This window comes from Clupea harengus, chromosome 7, assembly GCF_900700415.2.
Source record: "Clupea harengus chromosome 7, Ch_v2.0.2, whole genome shotgun sequence".
NCBI classification, from domain to species: domain Eukaryota; kingdom Metazoa; phylum Chordata; class Actinopteri; order Clupeiformes; family Clupeidae; genus Clupea; species Clupea harengus.
This window is the reverse complement of record NC_045158.1, coordinates 21,103,110-21,129,339: the sequence shown is the minus strand read 5'-3', so window position 1 is coordinate 21,129,339 and position 26,230 is coordinate 21,103,110. Positions and strand designations below refer to the sequence as shown.

At 44.9% G+C, this 26,230-nt stretch overlaps 2 protein-coding genes across 3 annotated transcripts in view; one reads left to right on the top strand and one right to left on the bottom strand.

The window, feature by feature from the left end:
• The window catches only part of slc15a4 (solute carrier family 15 member 4), a 61,224-nt gene that overhangs the window by 32,472 nt on the left and 2,522 nt on the right, over positions 1-26,230 (top strand). The gene's annotated exons all lie outside the window — the stretch shown is intronic.
• Positions 18,650-20,430, bottom strand: LOC116221120. Its single transcript, XM_031570819.2, has 2 exons — positions 19,915-20,430; positions 18,650-19,818 (listed from the first exon to the last, which is right to left on the bottom strand). The coding sequence occupies exons 1-2, from the start codon at positions 20,352-20,354 to the stop codon at positions 19,086-19,088; spliced, it is 1,173 nt and encodes a 390-aa protein (XP_031426679.1). The 5' UTR covers positions 20,355-20,430; the 3' UTR covers positions 18,650-19,085.

Here is a 26,230-nt window from a genome sequence, read left to right as displayed (position 1 = left end):
AGTCACTGGCCTGCTGTGACAACCAACGCATTTATCAGAGTGTGATTTCAATGATACACACACACACACATACACAAACACAGTTGCACGACACGACACGACAGACACAACCACTTGCACAAAAAAATACACACATATACTGCAGAGTGACACTGGAGTTCAAGAAACACACACACACACACACACACACACGGTTACAGACTGACAAAAATAACCACTCACACAAGAACACACAGAAGAACACACACACACACACACACACACACACACACGCTACAGAGTGACGGTGGGCTTCATGAAACACACACACACTGACATACATACGCACATACACACGCACTTGCTGGAGAGTGCTATCCTGCTATCCTGACACTCTGAGGTGTGTGTCTCCTGCGTCAGTGAGAAGGATTCTAGGAACTGTCAGACTCTTGTCTACGGTGTGTACAGGTGAAATACACCAATCTGCAATCTGGCAGCAGCACAGCTGGCCTTCAGTGTGTGTGTGTGTGTGTGTGTGTGTGTGTGTGTGTGTGTGTGTGTGTGTGTGTGTGTGTGAAAGAGAGAACAATAGAGAGAGGTGTTTTTGTGTGTGCTGTTGTTTTTGAGTGACGGCAGGGGAAAGGATTTTTGTGTCTGTATGAGGAATGTGTGTTTTTGCACAACAGCAAAATAGAGGTTTTGTGTATATGTGTGTGTGTCTGTCCAGTAATGAGTGTGTGAGAGAAGACAGGATTTGTTGTGTTCTTCTATATGTTTGCACATTTGTGTGTGTCTCCTGAGTGTTCTCCCAGGACCCACGGTGTAATAATGATGGCACATCTTATCTATTTATCTATTGTCCTCTGAAAAGAAGCAAGACAAGAATCTGTTGCCAATAGTCTCAAGCCCACATCAGATTGAACAGACTGTTCATGAACCATCCAAACCTCATCACATGTATTCCCCTGCAGGAAGCTACAACCTGACCTGTTGAAGCCATTTCCCAAATTCCACACACACACACACACACACACACTTAATCTTGGTGTGAGTGGTGTTTTGTGAAGAAACTCATGAAAGACGAATGACTCTCGAGTTCAAGGAGGAAGTAAAGCAAACTGTTTTTCTCTCTCTCTCTCCATTTTTCTCCCCTCCTGATCTCGCCCTCCTCTGGTGTTTGGCAGCGTTTGTTTTCGTCGTGATTTAAACGGAGTTTTAAGGCTCCGCAAATGAATTGGTGAGAGAGAGGAGTGCCACAACGCTCGTTCTCTCTCTCTCTCTCTCTTGCTGTCGCTCTCTCTCTCACTCTCTCTTGCTGTCGCTCTCTCTCTCTCTCTCTCTCTCTCTCTCGCTGTCTCTCTCTCTCTTGTTGTCCCTCTCACTCCTCTCTCTCTCTCGCTCTCTCGCTCTCTCTCTCTCGTTTGTTAAGAGACAACGCTGCCGCGGTAACAGATAGACATGTCAGGCAGACGACAGGAAGCGGGCGTATAAATCTGTCCGTGCGCAAGGTGGACGGAGTGATGGATGGAGGGAGGGAGCGTCAGAGGCGGCAGATGGATGCTCGTTGCCGTGGCGACTCCAGGGCGCTGGTCCAGATGCTTCAGAAGCGGGGATGGGGGTGTGGTGGTGGGGGTAGTTAATGTGTTTACTCTTGGGGGAAAAAAGAAAAGAACAATAGTTCATTAATATTAGAGACTGACAGGTTGAGCCTACGGGCTTTTTGATGATGTTAGCACTTGAGAGAGAGTGTGTGTGCGTTTGTGTGTGTGTGTATGTCAGTGGGTGTGTTTTGTTCGTGGCAGGCCTCCAAGCATCCTTTCCACCCCCTGCTTTCTCTCCTTGTCTGTTCTCTTTCTTCTCTCTCCTCCCATCCTCTCTCTCTCTTTCTCTCTTGCTCTCGCTGCCTCTCTCTCTCACTCTCTACACCACAAATTAAATTGGTTAGGCAAGCCCAGCATGCTTGACACGCCTGCAGTGTGTGTGTGTGTGTGTGTGTGTGTGTGTGTGTGTGTGTGTGATCTTGTAAAGTCATTTGAGACAGATCAAGGGTGGCAGATAGTATCACACACTGACACTCGCTCAGAGGAACCACAGGTAAACATGTACACTTGTACATAGGCATTGTCTCTCTCACACACTTTCTCTCACACACACACACACACACACTTCTATCTACGTGCGTGTGTGTGTGTGTGTGTGTGTGTATACGGGTCTTTGTATAAGTGACTGCAAAGGCAGGAAGCTGCTACTGTTTCTATCACCCTCTCAAATCTGTCTCACTGGAGGGATTTTTTGTCTCTTATCCTCTCCTCCTCCTTTCTCTCTCTTTCTCTCTCTCTCTACCTTTATCTCTGTCTCCTTTGGCACTCCTTGTTATACCGTATCATTGCGATAGAGCGAGAGAGAAAAAGAGAAAAGAAGGAAGAGAAAGACAGATGGAAGGAAGGAAGGAAGGGAGAGAGATGAGTGGAGGATGGAAATTCCGTGGCTCTGGTCGATGTGGTACAGCTTGCGGAGTAAACCGAGATCGCTGCAGAACCTTTGGCAAGCCTGAGGACTCAAGCACAGACATACACACACACACACACACACACACACACACACACACACACACACACACACACACACACACACACACACACACACAGGCCTTTATACACAATAACAAACACGCATACATACACACTAATACAATACATTTCACACACACTTGACAGGTGTTGACCGCTTGGCAGTGGATGTGTCTTCCACCACAGGTGTAACTTCACAAACTCAAGCACCAACTTCTGTAAAAACTCTTTAGCACATACACAAATGCATATACATAAGTACACATACGCGCACATCTGTGCAAACGCAAGCCCGGGCGTCAGTGGCGAGGCACAATTCCCACAGCAGAGATTGTGAAGCGTAGCGTATCAATAGCAACAGATTACGTGTGCTCTCGGGTAAAAAAAATTATAATAATCAATCAAAAGGTTAATATAAAAATGAATTAAAATCAACTGTGACTGTTTTATATTTCATTTTATTTCATTTTACTGTTTGTACTCTCCCTTGAATTAAATGACTAGTGTTCAGACTCTCCCTTGAATTAAATGACTAGTGTTCGGACTTGAAATAAATGACTTGAATCAGGCAATCATACTACTCCCACAAAAAAAGGCTGCAATTGTCAGGACTATTAAAGAAACCTGCAGTATGGCAAGGGAGCAGTTACTCCAGTTTCTATGCTGATACATTATTTTAAGATCTCTGAAAGTCAATTGTCTGGTGCAGTAGGCGCCTCTGAATATACTGTCAAGCTCTGCCGTCCTAGTGCCTTAAGGCGCTTTTGGACTGCAGGATCTCACTGGCCGTTTTAGGGAGGGGGTGAGGGTGGCGGCACCGTGGTGCTCGTTTCGACCGCAGGAACCGCCACTGTAGGACCTCTTTCTGGGCTGTTTTTGGGTCCGAAATAAGGACCTACTCCGCTGGGTGGTGCTTACAGTTTGAGTTAAAGCTTATTGGTTAGACGGTGTGAGTGGAAGACGACAACAAGCGTCATTTTTAGAACCAACAAGAATGTTCTTTACCAGACCTTACGAGGTGAACACGGAGAGAGAATTCTAGCTTGCAGAGTTATCATGTTGAGGTGTCTTCAGTTTTTAAGTAATTACAGCTGCCTTGAAGTCATGTAATCGAGTGAAGTCATGTAATCGAGTGTTTGCAGTTCAATAGCAGAATTTAACTTTCGACTCGACCTTAGGGTAATCCTAACGTTATCTAAAAATTCTATGATATAGCGGTCTAATGTCGATGCTGCCGCAGGAAATATATATTTTTGTCGTGCTCGGAATGGAATTGATGTTGTGATCGGAGAGTAAAGGCTGCGTCAGGCAGGGCCGGCAGGTCCTTCACCAGAGTGGAAACAGAAAGGCTGAAAGGGCCAATTTGGGGGCCGCTCCTGTAAACGTCCCTGCCACCTGGGAAGGCCCCCCGAGATCCTGCAATCAGAAAGTAACTCAAGTTGCTCATTTCTGTCCCTGAACCCCTCCTGTACACTAACAACACACACACACACACACACACACACACACACACACACACACACACACACACACACACACACACACACAGCAGACTGTGCTGCACTGCACTGCAGAGGTGTTACATCTCTTTCTGGTGTCTTGCGTTGTCAGCGTTCACACAACAGAGTTAACTGAGAGCCACAGGCCACAGATTGTATCCATTCATTTAACACTTAGAGAGCTGCTTGTGTGCACAAAAGATCCACACACTCTCACATACTTTTTAAACATGCATGCTCTCATTAACACACGCTTCTAAATGGAGACATATGCCTACACACGCACGCACGCACGCACACACACACACACACACACCTCACACCTCACACACACACACCTCACACACACACCTCACACCTCACACACACTCCTCACACCTCACACACACACACCTCACACACACACCTCACAAACACTTTTTTGTGCTGTGTACCCACACAGAGATTAGGACTTGAGGCAACATATGCTTTTGAAAAGATCTGCCGTGGGGTGCATGTATATGTACACAAATAGTACAAACGCTGCAGGCACAAGAGCACCATAGCTACTCAGCATATATTAGCATCATAGCTACTCAGCATATATTAGCATCATTAAAAGCACCACTTAACTCACATCTGCTTATTATTTCTCTGGATTCTTTTGCAAATAACCTGCCACTATCTTCTCGCCACAGACACACACACACACTCACACACACACACACACACACACACACACACACACACAAACACCTACGACACACCTGTGCTTTCTTAATGTAAGCTTATTTGTATTCATTTATGTACCTGTGTGTGTGGGTGTGGGTGTGGGTGTGGGTGTGTGTGTGTGTGTTTGTTTGCCTAGACAGGCAGTGATGGGGTGTTCTCTTTATATCTGGGAACAGCGAGGATGAGAGATCCTGTGATTGTTGGGTGGTGTGTTTCGCTGTATTTCTCTTTCAGAAGCGGAAAGCTTTTCATTTATCAGCATCCTCTCCACAGTCGCTGCCTCCGGCACACAAACAGCACGACACACCAGGAACGCTGTTCCAAACTCTGATCTTACACACACTTGCGTATAACACACGTCACAACACACACACACACACACAAACACCCCAGCTATCTGAAGGGCCTGGCCCACTTTAAACACCTCTTATCTTCATCCACACATGCCTTCACGTGTACACACAGTAATGTACTCGCATAAATACAATGCAATGCAATCAGACTGCAGTGAAAGGGGAGAGGAGTCTCAAAGATACTGATATAAAAGCCCCAGTCGGACAATGACAAAGAAATTATCTTAACATACATACACATACCATACATAGAGCCTGTGTGCATACACACTTGCACAGTGAGAATCACAGTCAGTCATGCCCTCATCTATGTTACACCGTTGTCTTGCCATGTATGCAAAAAGCAAGGAAGAGCAGGCTGTTACTCTACAGAACATGATACTCGTAAGATGAATAAAAACACACTTACATGTACTCGGGACACACACTATCACAGAGAGACAGCGAAAGCATACAAACACTAACAGTATGCATAGAAACGCTTTTAGCTTGGGGTTGTTTTAAGTATATGCGAACTGAATACTTTGTTAAAAATAAAAATTCCAGTAGCCATTTTTTCTGTCAAACGTTCAAAACCAAGGATAAGCAACGTAGCAGAAATAAACAAAAGGATGAGGATAGACTGTCGCAGCTACATTAGGCCTCGTGTCAGTCAGCTTTAACTGGAGGAAAGTCAGCATCTCCACATGGTCTCGTGAGAGGCTCGCCCTCTACTGAGAGCAGATATCCATCGCGGCGGAGTGGATGTTGCAGAACGGCACAGATCTTGCCAGCTTTTGTGTGTAGGGAAAACCCCATCCCATCCCGTCTTCATTCCTCCACCATCTGAAAGGGTTTTCCTTTTGGGTATTGCTGGATCTGCGAAGTACATAAACTTCATTTCATACCATTTGGATCTTTTTGTCCTCCGGGGATTCCTCTTCCGCTCTGAGGCAGTCTGCGTCAGACTGATAGCGGTTATCCAGTGCGGATTTCCCCCCCCACTGCCTGGAACATAAACCCTCTGCGGTTCCTTGCACACATGTTATCCCAGTCTCCTTTGCATGCTATCCTTAATAGCAGGGACTTCACCCTTGTGCCATCTTCAGCTGACGTGCACTTTCTGAATCAATCGGGTTGATGTTTAGATTCGCTCATCTCTCGGCTATCCCTTTTCCTTCTCCAGAAGTGTTCTACTAAGTCTCTTGCACCCCTTACAGCTCTGTTGTAATAATAATAATAATAATAATAATAATAATAACACTTTTAATTAGCATTAACTATGAGCTGGAGTGTCTGCCCAGTGCAGGGGGACAGAGGCCCAACTATGTTTTCCTTCCAGCATTCGCTTTGCTCCCACCATATTGGACACATTGTCATGATCATTTACTTATTTTGGTCGGCAAGATGTCAGATTTTGCCATCACCTCCTCCAGCCATATCATTGTGTTTGCAGCAGAATGCCTCTTCTCAAGAGACATGGTGGCAAGGTTCAAAGTCTTCATTTGCCAATCTTCACTGATGAAATAGCAGGACACACCAAGGTATTCCTCTGTTGCACGACTAGTCTAGAAATCAGCTATCAGTGTGAGGGAGCCTTTGACTTGTTTGTGTTTCTGTGTGTAAGAGTTAAACATTTGTACCTTCAGAAAGGTTGTTTCATATTTATTTTTCCATCAAGTGTGTGAAATGAGTCCTGGATGGAGGGGTGTATTTAAGGTTAAACTGCTTAATAATTTATTGAAACCCTTCGCCATCAGCCATGGACATATGTCTGTCATCCTTGACAAGCATGGTCTGAAGTGATTCAGTGAGGTTAGTCGCTTCCTGGGGAGTATAAGGCTGCTTCCTTTGCAGAAAATGATCTATGGTAGCATTACTGGCACAGATCCTCTTCAGACTGCATTTAATATAAAAGACTCATTTGTAATACTCCATTTGTTCTTGATTTTAGAATCCTGTGTAGATATTGAAATGCACATTGAAAGGCATTCTAAATAAATGTTTCCCATCTAAGTTAATTCATTTTTAACCCACATTGTGTTTTTTCCCTCTAAATTTGTGCACTTGTCAGCAACACTGTCTCCAGCCACAAACATCAGCATGACTTGATTGCAATGCAACGTTTAAGATTGTAAAGTTAGGGCTCTTTTGGAATGTGAACAGGATCGTTGTGAGTAATATATTATTTGCCACCCTGTATTTCTATAAACACCAACTATTCACTGATCAAGACAAAGGTGTATGTCAAAATAGAAAATGGAACAGCTTATAACTTAAAGTAACATTGCTTTTAACGTCGGTGTTCACTTCATTCCAGCACGCCGTAATGCCGACACCTCCTAGCATTATGAGTCAGTTTGGAAAACACACTATGGCGTCACCACTACTCACCTGTTAAATTAGTTGGCAACTAGTTTATCCTTTGATTTTAGTCGACTAAGTCAATTAATCATTGCACCCCTAAATGAATATTCAGTACACACACACACACACACACACACACACACACACACACACACACACACACACACACACACATACACACACACTCAATGAATAAGAGCCCTGCAGTTAGCCCTGCAGTGTGAAGCCACTCAGTAAAGATCACTGAGCACAGGAGTCAGTGCAGTGCTGAAGTTCACTGCTGTCACTCAGACTGACAGGTGTCTGACCCTCTCTCACACAGACACACATACACACACACACACAGTCTTTGGTGAGGCATTTATATGTGTGAATGTGGGTCATGCATGTCATGTCATTTGTCAGGTGTTGAGAAAAGGCTATTTTACTGTCATTCGTCAGTACATTGTGTGTGTGTGTGTGTGTGTGTGTGTGTGTGTGTGTGTGTGGCTCTCACACACAGACAGACAAATAAAAATTTGTGTTGTAGACTGTATGAACACACATTTACAATTGTCTTGTGAAGGACCATATCGTGTGTGTGTGTGTGTGTGTGTGTGTGTGTGTGTGTGTGTGTGTGTGTGTGTGTGTGTGAGTGACACTGACCCACCTCAGGTGAAACCCAGTACTCAGGTCCAGTCTTTGTTTGCCGGTGAAGTTCCTTTGCTTCTCCTCAGACTGATCCAGGGTCAGCCCACAGCACCAGAGGCCTTCCTCAGCCGCTCATCTCAGATGCGGCCTTCTGCTGCTCTGGGACCTGTGCCGGCCACTTACCTAAATGTCAGAGCTTTAATGGGGGTGAGGGTAGGAAGCGGGTGGGATGGGGCGCGGAGTGGAGTGGCTCCATCTCAGACGGCCTCAGAACGCCGCCCTCTTTTCATTGCTCTCTGATAGTGGTATCACTCAGGAGTCTGCAAAGCTGCCTGCCATTTCCTGATGAACTTTGACCTTTGACACCAGGAAGAAAACTTCAAAGTTTCTTTGCCCTTTCGTTGTTTTTATATGAATATGGTCTTCCCATTCTTTACAGTCTTCTAACATTTCAAGGCTTTCTTGCTTTGTTCCAGTTTAGTGAATTACAAATGTCTCCAGGAGTGTTGGTATTGCTCAACAGCTGCCAGCAACTTCCTCACTGACCTTTGGTGTTTGACCTCAGGAACAAAACTTTTTATTTATTTATTTATTTATTTATTTATTTATTTATTTTATAAATATCCTTCCTGTTACGCCCCACTTTGAACCTTTTTTCTTTTTTTTTTTACAGTTAATTTAGTCTCTTTGTTCTAGTGTCTTGCAAATGTCATGTGCAAATTAAGGCCCATTCTTAGTACAGTGTGTGGTCTGACCCTGGAGGGAGCGGGCGCTAACGGGTTTAAGGTCATCCTTAATTAGATGCAGAGGTCCCAATTTCCTCTCATCTTTTAGCAGCTAGCATTGCTAATGGAGAAGAGCACCCGTACAGCTAGCATTGCTGATGGAGAACAGCACCAGTACAGCTAGCATTGCTGATGGAGAACAGCACCAGTACAGGTGCTTGAAGTAGCTTATTCACCACCCAGGCCTCCCCAAATTGTCTCCATGGACAGCTAGTTGGCAAATTCTCTTCTCTCTGATCACTTCCCTACCCAACAACCAATCATGAATGAATGCACGGGTGCACAGTGGCTACCGATCCATCCCCCTAGTGTCTGCTGCACATGTGTGTGAAGTTCTTGAGGACTGTGTCATCCTTTTATTTATTTATTTTATTTGTTCCAACAATCATTTGGTCAACTCTGCTGGTTTCTCCCTTGCCCGTACATTTATGCTTGAACTACTGAAGTCTGCTTAGCATACAAGTAAATGGGTGCTTACAATCAAAGAGCCATTCGAGAAGATTCAAGAACTCTACCAAGGATCTCGAGGTTGGATGGAAAGTGAGCAATTTCAGCCAGTCCCCAAAGTCATCATCTCAACAGCCAACAGTAATTTCTTGCCCATGAGGACCCCAAACAGGGTTCACACCCACCCTATACCCCTTACCCTAAGTAGACAGTGGTATGCCATGCTAAGTTGTCTTTGGTGTGTCGATAAGATGGCGACTGTTCTTTAGGGGTAAGGATAAGCAATGAAAGGTAAAACTATCTGCCCTGTAAGTAAATGCACAAGAAACGTACCATTTTGTCCTGAGTGTTATTGAAGAGTGAGCGAGTGAGACGGCAAAGAGGGAAACAGCGTGGTAGGTACACCTGCTGTGTGGGAGTGCTCCAACGCGCACACACACACACACACACACACACACACACACACACACACACACACACACACACGCGCACACACACACGCACGCACTCTCTCCCTCTCCTTCTCTCTCTTTCTCTCTCTGTCTCTCCTTCTCTCTCTCTCTCTATCTCTCTCCCTCTTGATATTCCTGTGCTGAGAGCTCTCATGTGGGGAAAACAACGGGAGCTCTCTTAAAGCTTGCACAGTCTCCCAAGCCATTTAATGCATGGCACAAATGTTTGGGAAGTTCATTTAGGTCCTGTGTGTGTTGCTAACGAGCCCCTCGCATCGATTTCCCCCCCTCCTTCCAAGCCACCACACGTAGACGTGATCAAAACGCAGGGAATTGATAGTTAGACAGCTCACAGTTCAGGTCAGCGAGAAGTTTATCTTTCTCTCTTCTCATTCTCGTCACTTTCTCTCTCTGTTCTCTCTCTCTCCCCTTTCTCTGCGCCTCCCCTCCGTCTTTCTTCCTTTCTTTCTTTCTTTCTTTCTTTCTTTCTTTCTTTCTTTCTCACTTTGTCTGTTTCATTCTTTCTCTCTGTCACTCCTCTCTCTCTCCTCCCCCCCTCTCTCTTTCTCTCTCTGTCTCTCTCCCCCTCTTTTGTAATTAAGACTGCAGATAGCTGCTGTTGTCGGGCTGTGGGCTGTTTTGTGGGGAGGTATCGATTAAAATACAAGCCGTCTCACAGCATGTTTATTGCCACCCCTGCTGTGTGGCTGTTTTGTTTTACCTCCTGATAAATAATTCAGTTATTCCGCCTCTCTCTCTCTCTCTCCTGATCGCCACATATGCGGATACCCACGCACGCACACACACACCCACACACACATGCACGCACACACACCCACGCACGCACACACCCACACTCTTATCTTGCCTTGCCGCGAGAAAACATAAGTTAGCGTGATCTCTGTGTGTGTGCGCGTGTGCACTGTCCTACGATTGGTTAGTTTTACTGTTGGTTTTTCCCAGTGTAATGTTGGCAAGACTACCGTGTGTGTGTGTGTGTGTGTGTGTATGTGTGTGTGTGTGTGTGTATACATGTCTGTGTATATTTGTGGTACCGGTTACTGTTTATTTTCCCATCAGCCCTGTTCGGCTGCCTCCTGCATCTATTTTTCATCCCCTGCTGATCACTCGGGCGTGTGTTTGTGTGTGTGGTGTTTATGTGTGTGTGTGTGTGGTGTTTATGTGTATGTGTGTGTGTGTGTGTGGTGTGTGTGTGTGTGTGTGTGTAATACGCTCTCCTCCACTCGGGCAAAGGATGGGCACCCGCGGGTACTGGCAGAGCAGTGTGTGTGTGTGTGCGTCCTGTCTGGCAGGAAATTGTGTTATTTTCTGGAGAGTGCGCACACAGAGGCAGGACGGCAGAGGGGCGGCGCGTGGCCACACTTGAGCACACAAACTCTTCAGAACCCCCCCGGAGCCGGGCCCAAAGGTCTCAAGTGGAGCGCTCACGCTCACACTCACGCTCGCACGCGCAACTACTTTTGGCAAACGAGTAGGGTCCAACTATTGATTGGAAAAGTGCATTGGACTGTTCAACCATGGAGTGTGTGTGTGTGCTTGTGTGTCTCTGTGTGTGTGTGTGTGCTTGTGTGTCTGCGTGAGTGTGTACACGTTCACACAGACGCATTTATGTGTCAAGCATGTATTTGTCTGTGTGAATGTTACTCTTGTAGTGTTTTATTTTGCACATGTTGGAATGGTGATGCATCACTGGCTACATATTGAACAACACTGAGAGACTGGAAGCTGCCAAACTTTTCCTGACTCCTGGAGTTTTTCCTTGGATTTTTCCTGATTACAGGCTATTTTTTTTCTGTCAAATGTGACGCTCATCTGTCATAAAGTTTGGAAGTGAGTAAAGTTAGACCTTTTATGCATATCTCTCACACACACACACACACACACACACACACACACACACACACTGAGCAGAGGAGGTGCTGCTGGGCTATCAGAGCAGGAGGAGGGTGTGTGTTTGTGCTGAGCTGCTCTTTCAGACAGAACTTAATTGGCCCCCTCCAGAAATGATAAGACAGGGTCGTGATGAGTGTTCGCTCGTTTCGAAGCTTTTGGCACAGCCCTCCAAACCAGACCAGACTGCTTACACTTTCATTTCATGTTGATTTATTGTCTCAAGCCTTTGATTAAACATGCAAAGACACACACACACTGGCACACACACCTACCCATACCCCACCCCCCACAAACAAACACACACACACACACACACACACACACACACACACAAACACTCCAGCTCAGGGATATGCTGGGCAAGCGTCCCTGCTCTATTGAAAGAAGTGTATGAATGCATTAGTAAAGGTAAGATAACCTTTAAGTAGCTGTGGGCTACTCTTACAAGCATTATTTCCATTGGTAAGAGTGTGTGTGTGTGTGTGTTTAAGTAGCTGTGGGCTACTCTTACAAGCATTATTTCCGTTGGCCATTAAAGAGCAGAACTGCAGCAACGGCACCCAGATGTAGAGAGGTCTTGACCTGTGGGTATAGGGTGACCGCAGTGAGCGTTTTCTTTGTAAAAGCACTAACACCAGTGTAATGCACACACAGTCATTTCTTCAGAGTTTGTCAGAACACAAGGATAAAAAGGATACTTTCAAAATGGTCAAATGTTCCCATCTTAAGTCTGAAATATTTTATTCAGTACATTTTTTATGTCGGTAATTTGTTTGCGTGGTAAATGTGTCATGATGTTATTCCTCTTCCGTGATGTATATATTTAGAACACAAAACAACACACATTTACTCACTTGGTACAAAGAAAGTTTCATTTCAGTGCCCTGCAGAAGATTTGTGTGTTACAGATTTCTGCTAAGAATTAAGTTTGGTTAATATGCTTTGTTGATGTGGTGTATGTATAAAATGTATAAAATTATATATTTGTGAGTGAAAAAAGTGTGTCAATTGTCCAGATGCTGCTAATTGTAATCATTAACAATATATATATACAATTATCAAACCTAGTCATATATTTTGAAGTACGCAGACATATATTTATGTCATCTCAAATCGTGAGATGACATAAATAGTTTATGAAACTGCCCATTTGTGGGTTTATCTGTGATCAGAGGGCTGATTTTTGCCTTGGCTTTGCCATTACCTGTTAGCTCTTCACTGATATATTCACAATAATTTATTTAAATGTTTTTGTTTTCTTTATCATTTCATTCATCATCGCTCTTTCTATTTTACTTCATCTTTCTTTCTTTTTTGTCTCTTTACCTTTCTTACTGTACCATGTTTAACCCTGAGGAGTCCCTTTCTAAACTGACTCAATATCTCTGAGAATAGGGCATGCTAGGAATGAGCAGAGACCACTTGCTGAAAGAGAGTGGAGATGAGCTTTCAAATGATGCCTTGGTTACACATGGAATCTGAAGTAAAGGCTAAATAGAAAAATAAATAGAAAGGCATTTACAGAATGTTCTGTTGTAATCGGTCACATTTTTACCCGCTATTACTACGGAAATAGTGATCTGAATCTGCTGAACTTAAATTTGAACTAGTTTTACTTACCAGACAGCGATCTTGACCAATCAGACCTCGTAAACAATTCACTCAAAGTGGAAGTAGCTACTGTCAAAGATGCCACCAGCTTCACTCACAGGGAAAAAACAGCATTTCTTTGTCAAGGTAGGATTTACCAGAGATTGCCAAGATGTTTGATGGGTAATGTTCAATAATATATTTATTTATGAACGCCTGTCTCTTGTATGCAGGGTTAGGACTTGGTAGATCAAGGCAGTATGTGTTAAATTGTAGAAATAATGGCATATTTCTGGCCAGAAACATTTAGGACTGTGATAAAAATAGAGCAAAACCAAGGGCAAAACTTAAGAAAATGCACTCCAAAGGGTTAAACAGATAAACCTTTTATTGTGCAGAAATATAATTGGCTGTCCCCAACTGAAATACCTGGTCGCTCTTTATCTCTTTCCATTCCCTCTCTCAGTCCCTTTAGACCCCTTTACACAGGCCAGGGACGTGGATTTGGCCCCTCCATCCAATTAAACCAAGGCACACACACATGGCACACACACATGTTTCTCATGACGTATGGATGAAACTCCTCCCAGAAGAACACTCTCTTTGTCTCTCTCTCTCTCCCCTTCTCTCTCTTATTCAGACAGACACATACTCTTTTTCTAACACACACACACATTAGACACATTCTCACATACTTTCAGACACACACATGTTTACATACACATACACATACACATACACACACACACGCACGCACAAACAATGCATAAGGTGTGCTATTGCATCATGGCTTAGTCCCTTAGTTACCAGTCTTTGCCCACTAGCTAGATCGCTCCCCCCCCCCCCCCCCCCCCCCTCCATGGTTGAGAGGCAGGACTGGGGGAGAGAGAGCCCCAGTGTCAGAGGCCTCCGCCTGGGCTTCCTGATTAGCTCCCCCTCCTGAGAGCCTCCGGCCCTGGAGGCCTGTGCTCCATTTCGTCTGAGCGCAGGAGATATGCTCTCTGTCTTCTTCACTTTTTCTGTTCTTGTTGGAAGCTCCACTGCCTCTCTCGTGCCCCTCCCCCCCCCCCCCTCTCTTTTTGCCCTCCTTTTTATTTCTTCTCTTCGTTCTGCCTTTTCCTTACTAGCTCGCCAAAGTTAACTGCCATGCCTTGGTGTGTGTGTGCGGGTGTGTGTGTCTGTGTGTGTGTGCGGGTGTGTGTCTGCGTGTGTGTGTGTGTGTGTGTGTGTGTGCGTGTGTGTCTGCGTGTGTGTGTGGGTGTGTGTCTGTGTGTGTGTGTGTTGTAAACCCAGAGATTAATTCTATAGCAGCTGTGCTGTTATCGTATAAAGAGAACTGATATGCCGCACTTGGCAAAGCACCTTGTAGGCAAAGGAGCTGCACACACACACACACACACACACACACACACACACAGAGCCGTTTTCCTTGCCTGTCAAGAGAAGGGCTGAAAGGAACTACAAGCTGTCTGTCTGTCTGTCTGTCTGTCTGTCTGTCTGTGTGTCTGTGTGTGTGTGAGAGAGATGCGAAGATAACTCCAGTGGGGTAATGACGAGCGGTATTGGAGACTATATAGATTACTTTTTTGCAGGGAAGATACACTCCAGGATGAGGTTATCTACACTCACATTCACACAGCTGTAAATGTTGAAATATAAACATCAGTCGTAAACCTTGGGCCTTCATACTCCTGATTGAACCCAAATGGACGGAGCCCATGAGGAACAATATGGACTCCCTGAAACACTCTCTTGCTTTCAAGCAATGTCTCCTTTGTTTCTGTCTTTCATTCTGGCTTCCTTATCCTCTTCTTCCTGTGTTTCCTCACCAGTCCTCCAGAGGTGAAGTCGCCTTGGCCCTTTTTCTTTGCCCCTATTGTCCATCTTGTCTGTGTCCCTCCTTCCCTCCTTTCGTTCTCCTCTCTTCTGTGTTCGGGGTCTTATCAACTCACTCAAGCCAGGTGTCACTCCTCATCCTTCTCTCCTGTCTGTCCTATCTCTCCCCTTCTCTCTTGTCCAATGTCCTGTGTGGAGGAGATTTTCTCCCATCCTCTCTGTCCTCCCTGTCTTTATCTCTCTTCTGCACCCCTCCTGTTCCGTCGACCTGCAACACTGTTAAGTATAACTGCGCATGTGCGGTTCGGGGCGGGAAGTTTAGAATTGAACAATGCCTGTGATGCATGTGTACTGAGAGCTCCAGTAAAGTGATATATTTAATATACCTTTTGTTGTCGTCTATTCGAATTAACATTGGTAGCAGAGGATGCAGAGGAGGACTCTGAGATCTTCATGGTAGAGGCTATGGGATCAGCTGTCCTTGACACAGCATGTACCAGAACAGTATGTGGAGAAAAGTGGCTTGATAATTATGTAAGTGGATTACAACAGAATGAATTAGCCAAACTAGAGACCAAAGACAGTGCCAGAGCATTCCGATTTGGTGATGGTAGACTTGTCCATTCTACGAAGAGTATGAAAATTCCAGCTGTGATAGGTCAAACAAAATGTCATAGAAACTGAAGTTGTTCCGGTAGACATTCCTTTTGCTCTTAAGCAAAGCATCACTGAAAAGAGCAGGTGCTGTGTTGGACATTGAACATGACAAAGCTGTAATGTTTAAGCAGCCAGTGAAAATTGAGTTAACCTCTTCAGGCCACTATTGCGTGAACTTAAAACCTGAGGATAATCCTGAAGAGAGTGAGATTCACGATGAGGAGGAAATTCTCACTGTGACTGGAAATATGACTACACAGGAAAAACAAAAGACTCTGCTAAAGCTACACAAACAATTCGGACATGCTTCAGTAGAGAAACTGAAAAGACTAATGGACCGTGATGATGAATGCATTGGAATCCTAAAAAACATTGTTAGCAACTGTGAAACATGCATTAGATACAGCAGGCCAAAGCCAAAGCCAGCTGTGGGTCTACCCATGGCTTCAACCTACAATGAGACAGTTGCTGTGGATTTGCATGAGCTAGAACCAGGAGTGTGCTATCTGCATATCATTGATCACTTTACACGCTTCAGTGCGGGGAGTATTGTCACGACCAAGAAGCCTAAAGAAATTGTGAAGCATCTCATTCATCGCTGGATAAGTGTACATGGGCCTCCCCATAGACTCTTCAGTGACAATGGAGGTGAAGAAATAAGGGATATGGCTGAGAAATTCAACATTGAACTCAAGACCACCGCAGCTTACAGTCCATGGAGTAATGGCCTTTTGGAAAGACATAACCAAACCCTCACTGAAATCCTGTAAAAAAAAAAAAAAAAAGACAATGGATGTAATTGGGGAATGGCTCTGGATTGGGCTTTGTTGGCAAATAATTCAATGCACAATGTGCATGGCTACAGCCCATAACAACTTGTGTTCGGCCAAAACCCAAATATGCCGTCAGTCCTGACTGATAAACCACCAGCCCTTGAAAACACTACACCAAACAACTGGATAGCTCAGCATATTGCAACTTTACATGCTGCACGGCAAGCCTTCACAGAGGCAGAATGCTCTGAGAGGATCCGGCGAGCCCTTCGTAAACAACTGCGGCCTAATGATGAGCAATACAGAACCGGGGACAAAGTCTACTACAAACGGGCCGATTGCACAGAATGGAAAGGTCCAGGCGTGGTCATTGGCCAAGACGGTGTAGTGGTTTTTGTGAGGCACGGCGGCACCTATGTCCGTGTACATCATTCCAGGCTGAGAAAGATTAATACTCAGCCGACGGTGGTGGAAGACATGGAAACTCAGCAGGCGATGTCCGAAGGGCAAACAATGTTACCACACTCTGGATTCAAATATGAAAACTATGATACGGAAAGTGTGGAAGAGATGTCTACTAATTATGACTCACCGGACTTGGAGCACAACAATCAGTCTGAGCAGGATACGTGTGCACAAACTGATACATTACAGACAGCCACTGTCGCAACAACTGAAAGACTGCAGTTGAAAGCTGGAAAAGTAGTGACATATACAAACATAGAAAGTGGACAAACAGTAACGGGAAAGATTCTTGGCCGTGCAGGAAAGGCCACTGGAAAAAACAGAGACTGGTTTAATATGCAATACAGTGGACCAGAGGAAATCGCTGGTACTACAGTGTTACGGCCGGCGTGTGACCGCAACATAACAACGGAGGCAGACAACGAAAAGGTTTAGTACAAAAGCACGCATTTATTTAGTTAGCTACAATCTCCACAACAACGGCGACGTGTCTAGGGGGTTTAGGCGTCGGTATTCTGCGAGGGAGAGTCAGGTGTCCATGGATCCTTTTATTCCTTACACCTCGCCAGGTGTGGTTAATCAGTCATCAGTCGTCCTACAGGCCATGCATGCACATTGCATCCTCTGTAGAGGCGCAGTGGGTCGTAACAACAGGGTCAGTCAATTTGAGTCAGATGGGGAATGTTCACATGGCTCCATCCGAGCATGCTGACCTGAAGATGACATTCTTTTGATGAACGATGATGTTTTTCACCCTGCTAAACAAGCTGAACTATGTAACTGGAAAGAGAATGTTGTCTTTGAAGAAGTGAGTGATGAGGGTCAAAAGTGCATCTCGACAAGGTGGGTGTGTACACTGAAAGAGACTCCTGATGGTGTTTCACCTAAAGCTAGACTAGTTGCTAGAGGATTCGAAGAAATAAACAGGGAGGAGCTACCAAAGGACTCTCCTACATGTGCCTCTGAGTCTCTAAGAATGATCATGGCAGTCATCTGTCAAAGGAAATGGCAACTGAATTCTATGGACATTAAAGCAGTGTTTTTACAAGGCAAAGAATTGACTCGAAATATCTACATTCGTCCAACACCAGAGGCTCGGAGCCAAGGAATTCTGTGGAAACTGAAGAAATGTGTTTATGGACTAGCAGACACTTCTCTTTATTGGTACAATAAAGTGAAAGACACCATGTATCAGTTGGGAGCTGTCTTGTCACAAGTTGACCCAGCAGTCTTCTACTGGCTGGATGATTCCTATAATGTAATGGGCATCCTCGCTTGCCATGTGGATGACTTTATCTGGGGAGGTTTTCAGAAAAGTTCTCCACAACAGTCATACAAAGCTTGAAAGCAGCTTTCCAAGTAGGACGAGAAGAGCATGACACCGTCAACTACATTGGAAAAAAGTTTAATTCTATAAATGATGAGTGTAGTGGCAAAAACAGTTGAGTTTTTTCCTTTAAACCCCTAGATCCTATTCCTACGTCCTAATTGATTTTACCACCATGGAGAAAGCAGGAGAAGCAATGTCAAGACTCGCAGTTCTGTCCAATAATCCAATACAAAGGGAGTTTGACCATCCAATGTTGCCGGTTTTATTGTATAAAAATTGTCACAAAAAATAAGGATGCAATTGCAGTTTTAAAGTCCAAATAACTAAACGATGCAACAAGCTGAACAGGCCCAAACGGAGACAGCGTGGTTCACGGCCTCAGCACTGAGGTCAATGACGGTAATTGCGCCCGCCTTCTCCCCGTCATGCGTGTCTGGCAGCCATTTCAAGGGTGGCACCGTCACCACCTATAGAGGGCGCACACTCGCAATTCCACAAAAAGGGGAAAAATCAATAAATCATTCCAAATACAAAAAACTTAAATGCGGCTCCTACACACCGGCCCCTAATTGTTCTCTATAGAATCAATTACCTAAATTAACATGAAAGGAGCCAAAAGAGGGGTCAATTTATCAATAAAGTAAATAAGCACTTAATGCTTTTAGAAGTATGTAATGCATAATGGTTTAGAGAAGGTATGAAATCATGTATACATTACATTCCTTTCTAATGTGATCAGGAACCCTGGTCACTCTTCAGACTCAAGGATTTGGCACAGCTTGGTTATGGGCCTCTCAAGGACTGAAGTTTTTGTCTTGAGCTTCACTGACCGCACTAGACCCCTTGCATCAGGTTTCGTCTCCAGCACTCTTCCTAATGGCCAGGACCCTCGAGGAGCAGTGGGGTCAACGACCAGGACAATGTCTCCGACACTAAGGTTCCTCTTTAGTGAAGTCCATTTCTGCCTCTCCTGCAGCAGCAGAAGATATTCTTTGGTCCACCTTTGCCAGAAAAGATCGGCCATGTACTGGACCTGTTTCCAGCGACGTCTGGCATAGATGTCGGACTTCAAGAAGGTTCCAGGGGGTAGGATTGGCTTGGCTTTCAATAGCAGGATGTGATTTGGGGTCAGTGGCTCTAGGTCATGTGGGTCTGAGGACACTGTGCAGAGAGGACGATTGTTCAGGATTGCCTCCACCTCGCAAAACAGTGTTTGGAGGCCTTCATCATCGATGGACTGTTGATGGAGAGTAGAGTTCAGCACCTGGCGGACAGATCTTATGAGCCTTTCCCAGGCTCCGCCATGGTGTGATGCTGATGGTGGATTGAAACTCCATTCGATTCCATCTGGAAGCAGGGCATCTTGGATTTTCCTCTCGTTCAGTGACTTCAGGGCCTTCTTGAGCTCTCCGTGTGCACCCACCAGGTTTGTTCCATTATCAGACCTGATGTGCTTCACCTGGCCCCTCCTGCAGACAAATCTCCTCAAAGCATGAATGCATGAGTCTGTGTCAAGTGTAAAGGCAATTTCCAAATGAATAGCTCTACTAGACATGCATGTAAAAAGAACTCCATACCTTTTGATGGCAGTTCTCCCTCGTTTCACTTCAAACGGGCCAAAGTAGTCCAACCCGACATTGGTAAATGGAGGGAGGTCAGGTAGGATTCTTTCTAACGGCAAATCCGCCATCTTCTGTTCACTTGCCTTGCCCCTTGAACGTCGACACATGACACATTTTGAGAGCACCTTCCTGGCAACTGAGTTGCCTTTTAAAATCCAGTACTTTTTCCGGAGCTCCGATAGCATGTGGTTTCTGCCATTGTGGCCACAGCGTTCATGGATGTGTCTTAAGAGCAGTATCGAGATGTGCGAGTCTTTGGGCAAGATGCAGGGGTGTTTGGTTTCCTCAGGCATTGCAGATTTGTGCAGTCGGCCACCTACTCTCAGAATGCCCTCGTCTAGGACAGGATCAAGCCTGCAGATCTTACTGCCCTTGTGCACTCTAGGTGGGATCATCTCCAGTGTTGCAATTTCAGCACCGAAGGCTTGTCCTTGGGTGTATGTGACGACTGACCTTTCTGCCTCTGCAAGATCTTCAAACAGTGAGGAGCTGCCCACCAAGGTAGGTCCTGAAATCTTCAATTTGTATCCTCACCTTTTTCCTGCTTGAGCGGGTGCGGACTTGAGACGAGGGCTGCTCCTTTCCTCTTTTCACAATCAGCATCAACATCTTTTTCAGTCTGAGATACCATGCCACTGCTTTGAGTAGTCTCCTCCAGTCAGAAAAGAACGAAATAAGCTGGTCTGTGGGTGTCGCAGGGTTCACTACTGCTGCCAATACAGTAGCACTTTTCCTGACCTCTGGATCGTCCTGTGACACCGAGTCCAATACTTCCTCCACTGGCCAACTTTCCTTTGTGTTCCATAAGAATTCAGGGGCATGTATCCATCTCCTTTGCTCCATGAATCTTCCTGCATTCAATCCTCTGGATGAATCATCAGCAGGATTGTCTTGCTGCTTACGTATCTCCATTGGGACAGGTCTGTATTGTCCCGAATCAGTGAGACCCTATTGGCTACATAGGTCTTATACCTTGCTCGGTCATTTGCAATGTACTTGAGCACTGTTTGGCTATCAGTCCAGAAACATGAAGGCTTTAGGTCAAGGTGTAACTCTCCTCTCAGCATTCTATCTACCTTCACCAGCAAAGCTGCAGCTGCCAGCTCCAGTCGTGGCACGGTGATGTTCTTAAGGGGAAGAACTCTGGACTTTCCAAGGACCAAAGTGACGTGAATGACATCCTGCTGGTTCAACTGTCTGATGTAGCTGACTGAGCCATAGCCACTCTCACTGGCGTCGGCGAAGTGGTGAAGCTCGGCATGGCTTGTCATTCCATAGCCCTTTGGTTTCAAACAGCGTGGCACACTGAAGCCTTTGATCCTATCCAGGCTGTTGGTCCATTCCATCCACTTTTCAGACACTGTCTGGGGCAGAGGCTCATCCCATCCGAAGCCTCGCTGGCAGAGCTCTTGTAGCAACTGCTTAGCTGGGAGAATGAGAGGAGCAAGAAAGCCTAGTGGATCAAAAGATGGAACTAACAACAGAGAGTATGCCTCTGCGGGTGTGTGGCTTTTGGCTCAGGTTGATGTTGAATTGGAAACGGTCAGAATCCACGCACCACTGCAGTCCCAGTGCTCTTTCAATGGGCAAACTGTCTTTGTCGAGATCCAGTGTTTTGATTTCCTTTGCTCTGTGTTCTTTAGGGATTGATGCTAAAACTGCCCTGTTATTGCTGACCCACTGAGTGAGTTGGAACCCACCTTTGCTGCATAGTGCAGTGACATCTTTCACCAGCTGGATGGCCGTCTGATTCCTTGGCCACAGACTTTGCACAGTCGTCCACATAAAAGTTGTGCCGGACTGTTTCGGCTACTTGAGGGGGAAAACAACACTCATTGTCCGCAGCAGTTTTTCTTAATGCAAAGCTTGCAATGCTAGGTGAGGACACTGCACCGAATATGTGTACAAGCATACGGTGTTCCTTGGGTGCTTGACTGGTCTCACCTTTTGGCCACCACAGGAATCGCAAGTAATTAACATCAGATCTGGCTACTCTAACCTGATGGAACATTGACTTGATGTCCGACATGATTGCAACAGGCTCTTTTGCGAAATCTCATGATGACTCCAATGAGGGAATTTGTCAGGTCAGGTCCCTGCAGCAGTTCGGTGTTAAGGGATACACCCTGGTAAGAGGCAGCACAATCAAAGACTACTCTGAGCTTTTTCTTTTAGGGTGGTACACCCCGTGGTGTGGCAAGTACCATACCTTTCCTGTTGACTGTGGCAAGTTCTTCCTGTGGGACCTCCTCTGCATAATTACTCTCAAAGATGTCATTGAAAAATGCAACATATTCCTGTTTATATTGCTCATCCTTTTCCATTTTCCTTCTTAGGCTCTGGAGGCGCTGTTCTGCAATTTGGCGATTGTTTGGCATACAGACATCAGCCTTTCTGAAGGGCAATTTCAGATTGTAATGTCCATCATTCAGAACTGCCTCATTGGCCATTTTCAGAAATCCTTTGTCCTCAATAGAAACTTCAGTTGTCTCCTCAGAGGCAACTTCAGAAAAATCCTGATTGTACTGTGAGAATCAGAAGCTCCTCTAGCCTTGCCACTGAAATCTTATTCACCGTAACACTTTTTGCACTGGCCAGTTTCACTTCTAAGTGGCCATTTACAACCCACCCCCAATAGTGTTTCTAAGCTGCATAAGGGCCCCCACTTTGGCTGTTAAACAACCTCCCACGGCTCTATCAGGGTTGGAGCATTTGTTCCAATTAACAAGCTCTACCTTTGCACTAATAGAGGGGATTTTGACTTCACTTAAATACGCCCATTGCGCTAAGTCACTCTGTCTTGGGATGTTGTTAGTGGTTACTGGCATTTTCTTCTGAGTGAAAGTGTCAGGAAGAGGTGAGAAGTTGTCGCTGTCCAATGCTGAAACTTCAATTCCTGAGACAACATGCGTGGGAACAGAAATTTCCTGATTCATTGTTCGTAGAAGAATTTGTGTTCTCCTTCCTTTGAGATTGAGACGTGTCATGAGCTCCTCTGAGCAGAAGGTAGCAGAAGACCCTGGATCCAGGAGAGCATACCACTTGCAAGACTTGGCTGCCCTTTGCTGCCTTAACCTTAACTGGGGACGATGGAAAGTGCGCACTCTTGGTCTCCGGCCCCTATAATGACCACATAACTCTGGCTGATGCACTGCCTAAAACAACCAGAGGGTTTTTCTGCTTCTTTAGCTGTGCTGTCGTTAATCCCAATATGCAAGACGCTTGGGTGAGTTTTCTTGCAAACTTGACATGTGAGTCGCTTTTTGCACTCTCTACTAATGTGGCCTGCGGAGAGACATCCAAAGCATATGCCCTTGGTCTTTAAGAAACTGATCTTGTCTCTATGCATTTTCTTTGAGAAGTCTTTGCACAAGTCCAATGTGTGCTTTGAGCTACAGAGGGGGCAAGATGGTTCAGGCTTTGTCTCTTTTGGGCAAGAGCAATACTAAGTGGCATAGCTACTGCCAGATGACTTTGAGGGCTGTGACAGAGTAGGGGCTCTAACCTTAGCTCTACTAGTTGACTGGTCTTGAAGGTCACCAAAAACTGGATCAGATGCTATACGGGCTTGCTTTTCAATGAAAGAGACAAGATCTAAAATTCTTACCCTACGCTGGTGCCGTTCTTGGAGTTCATAAGCCTTGTTACGCCATTTCTCTTTGAGCTTGAATGGCAACTTGAGGGCAATGCTTCTCATGCTGGATATGGTGTCCAGTTCCTGCATGTAGTCCATTTCCTCCATAGCGTTGCAGCAGCTCCTGAGAAACATGGCATAATCCTGCAGCATTTTGGGAATCCTCAGATTTCATTTGAGTCCAGGATTGGACCTTTTCCAAGTATGCACCAAGATATCTTGTAATTCATTTCCAAAGTTTCCTTCAGTAACTGCTTTGGCTTTCTGATAGCCTCTATCTGGGGACATGTACTCACAACTTTTGACTAGTCTTTGTGCCTGGCCCTTAGTATACTGAATAAGAAATTGTAACCGGTCTCTATTGTTATCTGTTTTCTGTTCAATCATGTTTTCAAACGAGTGAATGAATGATTTGTACTCTAGAACTTGTCCGTCAAAGAGTGGGATATTTCCTTGAGGTAGTGTAGTCAGAAGTTGCTGTTTCATGAGCATCCTGGTTTAATTCACTTTGATTCTCCAATACTTTGATCACATGATTGTCCCTGCGGTGAGCTGGTTGAAGAGGGAATTTGCTGGTGTGTCACAGTGGACCGAGTGGCTTGATCTGAGCTAGCATATGACTGGGAAATGACAGGGGGAATGGCAGAGGAATAGCTATGAGATGAGTGTTGGGCAGAGAGATGGCTATGTGATGAGCATATCGGGCAGAGGGAAAGCTATGCGATGAGGGGTGTAGCTGTTGTGGCCTTATATCACTACTGATCCTGGGAAGGAAATAGGCTTACTGTCTTGCCTATCTGTACCTAAATTAGGCAGGGGAAATTGGACATTGGCACCTGTCTTAGTCCTGACTGCTGGAGCAGTGCGATCATGAAGATGAAGCGAATAGTCTAGCCTTTTCTCCAGGTGTGCTTGTGATGCATCAGCTGTGGCTTGAGCTGCTTCAGCACCTAATACAGGCATTTTAACAGAAGCACAAGGTTAGATACAGAAGTGTTGGATTGCATGGGGTTAGACATATTACTTTCAGCTTCTTTTAGATAGTTGATTTTTACAGTAGCTGCTTCAATTTCTGCATTCAAATCCAATGTTTCCTTCTTTTTTCTTAACATTTCTTCCTGTGCTTCTATTGCATGTTTCTCCTTTAATTTCGAAGCTTTGGCAATTAAAGCTAATCGTTCTGCTTCTGCATTGATACGCAATGATGAAGACGCTCTAGACGACCTAGATGACCTAGACGACCTAGATGACCTACTGGACACAACTGATAGCGCATCGGTGTTATCAACGTTTGCCTGCGTGCCTGCATCATGTTCATCATTTCCACAATCAGACTCAGCCAGAGGCTCTGGCTCTTCCGTTTGTACAGCAGAAGACGTTGCTTCACCTAAGCTAGGGTCTTGAGGATTTTCTATTTGTGAAATCCATTCATTTCACATTTGCAATAAAAGCATTTATCTCCGCTGATCGCGGCTTACACCACTTCTCGTCATCATCTTTGCGTGATTCCTCATCCAAACACTGAACGTAAGTTGAATTCGAAGTGTTAAACTCTTCAAAGACTTCATAAAACTTAATCATGTTTCCTTTCACTTCATCAAGGGATTCTTTGTCAATCATCAAATTGTTCACAATATTCATTCTCCTTGTTACACGAGATATTTTTCCCGATCTAGTTGCGCGCAAACGCGCGGCCTGTTCACTCATTGTTAGAACAGCCACTTCGGCCTCGTCGTCAGACATTGTACTCAAAAAATAAACTTCCAAAAATAACGAAAAATATTTATCTTCTTTCTCTTAATTCAAATGTATCCAACGTTCAAAACAGTTCATATAATTTCCAAGAAGTATCTTCCAAAAGTATCTTCTTGTTTCATACACTCAAAGTAGGCCGTGTATCCACTCATTCAATTGTTTGGCCACGTCGGCATTAACTTCCAAAATAATTATCACAGTTCATTAATGCAAAAATCTTCCATGAAAACTTGTTTCTTAATTATTCCAATATTGTTTGTCAACGAAAAATCCATCAAAAGAATGATATCTTCAAGCACATACCTCCGTTGAAGAGTTCCTTTGTTTCAAGTTCACCATGCGTTAGGCCGACATTCCTGTGTCCAGCTTGCGTGAATATCTTCGGGGAAAATCCAAGCAACGTCATTGACGAATTGTAGTGGCAAAAACAGTTGAGTTTTTTCCTTTAAACCCCTAGATCCTATTCCTACGTCCTAATTGATTTTACCACCATGGAGAAAGCAGGAGAAGCAATGTCAAGACTCGCAGTTCTGTCCAATAATCCAATACAAAGGGAGTTTGACCATCCAATGTTGCCGGGTTTATTGTATAAAAATTGTCACAAAAAATAAGGATGCAATTGCAGTTTTAAAGTCCAAATAACTAAACGATGCAACAAGCTGAACAGGCCCAAACGGAGACAGCGTGGTTCACGGCCTCAGCACTGAGGTCAATGACGGTAATTGCGCCCGCCTTCTCCCCGTCATGCGTGTCTGGCAGCCATTTCAAGGGTGGCACCGTCACCACCTATAGATGGCGCACACTCGCAATTCCACAAAAAGGGGAAAAATCAATAAATCATTCCAAATACAAAAAACTTAAATGCGGCTCCTACAATGAGAT

Bases quoted from the DNA above. Each gene is read 5' to 3' on its own strand.
- LOC116221120 (XM_031570819.2), bottom strand. From the start codon at position 20,354: ATGATCCCACCTAGAGTGCACAAGGGCAGTAAGATCTGCAGGCTTGAT. The intron at 19,819-19,914 runs GTATGGAGTTCT...TGCTTTGAGGAG, and splicing joins GGGAGAACTGCCATCAAAAG to ATTTGTCTGCAGGAGGGGCC.